The sequence below is a fragment of the Trypanosoma grayi genome, assembly GCF_000691245.1.
Source record: "Trypanosoma grayi strain ANR4 Tgr_1027_V1, whole genome shotgun sequence".
Taxonomy (NCBI): domain Eukaryota; phylum Euglenozoa; class Kinetoplastea; order Trypanosomatida; family Trypanosomatidae; genus Trypanosoma; species Trypanosoma grayi.
The window spans coordinates 1-5,835 of NW_008826646.1; the positions used below are offsets into that span (position 1 = coordinate 1).

Genomic DNA, 5,835 nt, shown 5'->3' on the forward strand with positions numbered 1-5,835 from the left:
TATCATGAGCGAGGGCCGCCTGCAGTGCTCTGGCAGCAGCTTGTTCCTGAAGTCGCGGTTGGGACTGGGTTACAACATGACGATGTCTCTCACACCAGACGCTGACGTTGGGGAGTTGAGTGAGACCGTGCGGTGTTTCGTCGATGGAAGTACACTGCTAGGCGTCAATGGCTGTGAAGCCTCTTATCTTCTCCCCCTTTCACAGGTCGATGTGTTTTCTGATCTTATTGATGAGATTGAGGCAGATAAAGACGCTTACGGTGTCCGCGGCTACTCCATCTCGGCGACGACGCTTGAAGCAGTCTTCCTCCTCGTCTCAGGTAGCAGCCTTCGTGAGCCGCAACTGGGTGGGTCTGTCTTGGTGGAACGCGAAGACGATGATATGCTGTACGAAGGCTCCGTGTGGAACTGTGACTTTGTAGAGGGCGGTGCTGCTGTGCGGAGCTCTCAGGCACGTGCAATGTTTGTGAAGCGTTTCTGTAATGGGCTGCGTGACCGCCGCATGCAGTTCTTCCAGATTGTTTGTCCTGTCGGGTGCATCCTCTTTGCGATCCTCCTAAACATGATTGATTTCTCCGGGGCGATGCGGCTCAGCCTTGATCCCAGCCTCTACGGATCAGATGTAATGATGACGACATCCGGGTGCGAAAATCTTCTGGTCGACAACTTCTTCAATGGTGGGGTGGACGAGAAAGGGTATTTGAACGCCCAAAACCTTTCGTGGTATCTCGTCGACACGTGGCACACCCACCCGTACGAGCAGTACGGTGCGCTGTTTTGCAACGACGCCGACCTCTTAAGCCACACGAGTGGGTTGAGACCGATGGTGCACTTGTACAACACGTCAACATTCCACCAGGCAGGCATAAGCATGACGGTCTTTTTCAACTCCATCTACAGAAATCTGATCTCTCCACCACTGACAGGCAACAAATCCATGAAGTGGGGCGTCAGTGTTTTCCCTCCGACCGAGTGGGAGCGTCGGTCGAAGGACGCGCTCAAGACGATATTGATGGGTGCGATTATTATGATTCCTTTTACTTTTTTACCCTCCAACCCGGTTGCGTGGGTTGTGAAGGAGCGGGAATGCAAAGCGCGCCACCTGCAGAACGTGTCTGGGCTGCGGTTCTACGTTTATTGGGGCACAAACTTCGTGTTTGACGTTGTGGCGTACGTCGTCACGATGCTACTCACTATTATCATCTTCTTGATATTCAATCGCCAGGAGTACGTTGCGGTGGATCGCATAGGCCCAACTATCACCCTTCTTCTTACATACGGATTTACAAGCACGTCTTTGGGCTACTTGATCAGCTTCCTCTTCAACGAGCACTCGACTGCACAGATGGTTGTGATGGCGGTGAGCTTTGTGACAGGGTTCCTCCTCGTGATGGTTGTCTATATCTTATCTTTGCTTCCCGGTACCTCCAGCGTAGCTCACTCATTTCGCTTTTTCGCTCGTGTCCTTCCGACCTTCTGTGTCGGTGAGGGAGTTGTCAACCTTGCCATACTCGATATCGCACCGTTGTTGGGATGGAATTGGACACCATGGGGCATGGAAACAATCGGTTGGGCGTGTATCTATATGGCTGCAGAGTTCCCTGTATTTTTTTTCCTCACGCTTTTCATTGACCACCCCAGTCGGCGCAGGCTGGGGCACCAGCTGTCGTACAAGCGGCAAGAGACCCCCGAGATACCGTTTGATGAGGACTCTGACGTGGAGGCGGAACGGGAAAGGGTACAAAGCCTTGAGGGTGACGAGACAGAATCGCCAGTGAGCGTGATAAACCTGCGCAAGGTGTACGGAAATGGGAAGGTCGCCGTGAGGAACCTGACGTTTGGTGTGAAGCGCGGGGAGGTGTTTGGATTTCTTGGNCCCTATTCTGTTTCTCGCGGCTGAGTTTCCCATCTTTGTGATGCTGGTGCTCTTCATTGATCATCCAACGCGACGAACGTGGTGGGGGCGGTCTTCTTATCATCGTAACGTGGTGTTCGAAGATGGGAATGTGGCGTGTGACTCTGATGTTGAGGATGAGCGGGTCGCCGTGTACGAGGCTGCGGGGGAGGGTGTGGATGAGGGCGTGGCGACTGTTCTTAATCTCCGCAAGGTGTACCCGAATGGCAAGGTGGCTGTACGCAATATAACATTCAGTATCATGCCTGGGGAGGTGTTTGGATTTCTTGGCACGAATGGCGCGGGCAAGACGACAACCATCTCAATTCTGTGCCAGGAGTTCCTGCCGACAAGTGGGTCGGCTGCGATCTGCGGCTACGATGTTGTTGAAGAGGGAAAAGAGGCATTGCAGTGCATTGGCTACTGCCCGCAATTCGACGCGACGCTTGACCTGCTGACTGTGGAGGAGCACCTGCGTCTGTACTGCGGTATCCACGGCATTGTGGAGGACATGCATGAAAGCGTTGTTGAGGCACTGCTTCAACTGTGCGACGTCGCCAAGTACCGGAAGACGCTTGCGCACGAGCTGAGCGGTGGCAACCGGCGCAAGCTGAGTGTGGCGATATCGCTGGTCGGTGGCCCGCGCGTGGTGCTTCTTGACGAGCCGTCGGCTGGCATGGACCCTGTTGCGCGCCGCGGGCTGTGGACTACGATCCAGAAGGCAGCATCATACTGCTCTGTCGTGCTGACAACGCACAACCTGGAGGAGGTGGAGGCGCTGGCTGATACGGTGGCGATCATGGTGGATGGTTCGCTTCGGTGCATTGGTGACAAGGTACACCTGAAGAACAAATACGGCAGTGGGTACGAGATGCATATACGCATTGCTAGGGCTGAAGCGGGTGAAGCAATTGAACGATTTGTGAACGATGTGTTCCCCGGGGCTACACTCAACGAGTTTAGGGGGCATCGGTTTGTGTACGCGCTGCCACGTGATACCGCGTTGAGTGACGCGTTCCGCATTCTCCAGATGAACAAGGAGGCTCTTGGCATTACGGACTACAGCGTGTCGCAGACGTCGATCGAGCAGGTATTTCTCCGTGTGAGTGGGGAGGAGGTGTGAGCTCCCCGTGGCTGGTGTGTGCAATGTGGTTCATCTTTTTTGTACAAGCTTGCAAGAGGCAAATGTGCTGTTGTTGCCTTTTTTCATTTAGATGAGTTTAGTCATTCATGCGATTGTTGTTAACAGTTTTGTTGTTAGCTTAATGTGGCTGTCTGTGAGTACGAGTTTTAATGTGCCTATCGTTGGTCGTGTGAATGAAATTACAGTGGCTTCATCCGTTTTGTTTTTCTGTTTTGTGTGTTGTGGAGGAGCAGGGGATGCGGACGGCACCCAGTTTTCCCACACACCTTTTTGTTTTTTGATCAAGGAGCCGAAACACCATTCATATTGTGTCTTTCGGGTTGATTACCTGCTGACATCATGCAATCCTTTTTGTTGTCGGTGCTTTGCGGGTGTGCTAGATGCGCTGACTGCGCGTTTCGCATATTGTTTTATTGCGTCTTTTTGTTTTCTTTGGCAGGAATTTAGACTGAAATGCGGGCTGGGCTGCTGCCGAAGTGGCGCAGAGCACCGTGCAGAATGCGACATTCGTCTCTCGTGGGCGGAGGCTTTTGCGTTGCTAGACGCTGCTACGGTCCGTCGAAGGAGGGCGGGCAGGGTGTGGGTGTGCCGCTGTCGACAGTGGAGCTGCCGGACATGTTGGATATGGACGAGGCTATGACTATCAATGTGTACCGACCGCACAGCGAGGAGGAGGCGCCGCTTCAGGAGGCAACGCGTCGGTTCCTCTGTGTTCTCATAACCACGCCAGCCGAGCAGGAGTGGAGGGACATGCTGTCTGCCGCGATACGCCACAACACATGGCGCGAGCATCACGTCCGAGCGGTGCTGCGAAGTGTGCACGGGACACAATACGAAGACGGCAGTGCACGTGCTTTGTGTGGGCTCTCGAAGTGCCCAACCAGCACGCCCGGCATGCGTCTTGAGCGCGCTGTGGGTGTTGTGCAAACGGGTGTGGACGAAGGTTACCGTGCAGAGTCAGAGTCGGTGCATGCGCTGCTTGTTGTTCTGCTGCGCGCCTCCTTGCCGGACCCAGCTGCTGGTGCAACGGGGGCGAACACAAAAACGCCCCCTCTGACCACTCGCGCCGCCGTCTGGCAATTCCTTGCATGGATGGAGCGGCATGACTACCACGTGCTGTCCGATGCTACACTGCGAGCCCTCGAGCATGTGGCTGAGGACGATGCGCTTGGCGCCACATCCCAGCAGCTGGCGAGCAGCGTTCGTCAGAACCGTTTGGAGTATCTGAGGAGCGAGCATGATCGATTGTGCCAGGGTGACACCGCAACGAGGAGAAGCCAACGCAGGGTGGGGAGAGTGCTCCCAGTGGCTGAGCCGGATGACGGCTCTGTGTAGGGCAGTGCGCGTTGCGGTGTTGCGTTTGCATTCTTCTCTCATCCTCGCTCCGTTGTTCTGTGCGCGGTGTAGCCGCTGGGCCCACCACCTTGCGGATTTGTTTTCGTATTTGCTTTGCACCACAGAACACCACAACATACACACCCACACAAGTTCCAATGCAGTCTCAAGTAAGCATGGTGGCGCAGACTCCCCCTGTGCCGCGGCAAGATGCGGGGCACGCCGGCAGTGCGACGTGGCCGCCCAGTTCATCGAATTTCTTGCCGCAGGGGACGTTGGGCGACCAGCGCAACCGACTTCCGCCTATCCCTGGGCCCCCACAAGCCGATGCGGCCCCCGGGGGCTCGCTGAGATTTCCTCCACCAGATGCCTACACTCCGCCCCCGGGGGCCACTGTGTTCTCTCGGGAGCACACTGGCCGAATCCCCCGAGGCAAGTTTTTTGTGCAGCTAGGCTCCACGATGAGGCACGTGTGTTTGCTGAGGTGGCGTTCTCCCTGCTCAATGTGCTGTGAGATTATGACTCCGTTTCTTTTTGTTTTCGGAACCGTACTCCTTTGGGGGCTCTTCCGGAACGAGCAAGGGAGCCCAGGGAACTACTTCGACAGCTCCGCCCCTAAGGACTACAGGGCTGCAATGGATGCCCTGCATGCGTCTGTGTGCTATAACGCTTCGATGGGTGAGATGAGTGGCGTGCCTTCGTGCAATCTTTCGGAACCTGGAAAGTTGCTCTGCGTGGATGGAGATGATTTCCTCGCAGGGCTGTGCTGCGGGGCGAAAGAGGCTGCTCCGTTATTCATCTTCTCCAACATGCTGGGTGGCCGCACGGCGGCCACTCCGACGTTTGACGACGTCGCGTTGCTGCGTTTGCTAAAAAGAACACGGAATTGGAGGCTGTACTTTGCACCAGTGTCCGCTGCCACTGCTGCCCTGGTGGAATACTTCAACACCAGCTCGCGGTACTTTCGCTACGTGTATGGTGGGACGTACGGCGTGGACGCTGCGGAGTCATTGGCACGCGACAACCCTCCTATCTGGGGCATTGTGCAGGTCAGCGACATGTCGCCAGAGAAGTTCGATGTGACGATTCGTCTGAATGCATCGGAGCTTCCAGGAACCAAAAAAATGCGCGACGAAATTTATATTGGTGGACTGAACACCGGATCCGGCGAACTTTACATCAGCTCCGGTTTCATTACGCTTCAGAGTGTTGTCTCCAGCTACTACCTCAACAGAGTCGTACAGGTGCCGAATAGTGAGATTTTGATGTACACACCTGCACCTACAGCGGCGTATGACACCCAGCCGTTCTTTTCGGTCAGTGGGGAGTTGGTGCCTCTCATTGTGGTGATGGGCTTCCTTTACCCGGTGTCGCAGCTGACGCGACGCCTTGTCCTCGAGAAGGAGTTGCGCATTCGCGAGGCTGTGCTGATCATGGGGCTGTCGGAGGGTATCATGTACCT

General features: G+C 55.3%; 4 protein-coding genes across 4 annotated transcripts; all 4 read left to right on the forward strand.

Moving 5' to 3' along the window:
* Positions 1–4: 4 nt before the first annotated feature.
* Positions 5–1,900, forward strand: DQ04_10271000 (ATP-binding cassette protein subfamily A, member 5; the record flags this gene model as incomplete). The annotated part of the gene is made up of 1 exon (XM_009316196.1): positions 5–1,900. The coding sequence occupies one exon, from the start codon at positions 5–7 to the stop codon at positions 1,898–1,900; it is 1,896 nt and encodes a 631-aa protein (XP_009314471.1).
* Positions 1,901–2,156: 256 nt separating this feature from the next.
* On the forward strand, positions 2,157–3,017 carry DQ04_10271010 (putative ATP-binding cassette transporter ABCA1; the record flags this gene model as incomplete). Its single annotated transcript, XM_009316197.1, has 1 exon — positions 2,157–3,017. The coding sequence occupies one exon, from the start codon at positions 2,157–2,159 to the stop codon at positions 3,015–3,017; it is 861 nt and encodes a 286-aa protein (XP_009314472.1).
* Positions 3,018–3,491: 474 nt separating this feature from the next.
* On the forward strand, positions 3,492–4,373 carry DQ04_10271020 (putative heat shock protein-like protein; the record flags this gene model as incomplete). The annotated part of the gene is made up of 1 exon (XM_009316198.1): positions 3,492–4,373. One exon carries the CDS (start codon positions 3,492–3,494, stop codon positions 4,371–4,373), a length of 882 nt encoding a protein of 293 aa, XP_009314473.1.
* Positions 4,374–4,531: 158 nt separating this feature from the next.
* On the forward strand, positions 4,532–5,833 carry DQ04_10271030 (ABC transporter; the record flags this gene model as incomplete). The annotated part of the gene is made up of 1 exon (XM_009316199.1): positions 4,532–5,833. A coding segment is annotated over one exon (1,302 nt), but the record flags the coding sequence as incomplete, so codon positions are not given.
* Between the last annotated feature and the right edge of the window lie 2 nt (positions 5,834–5,835).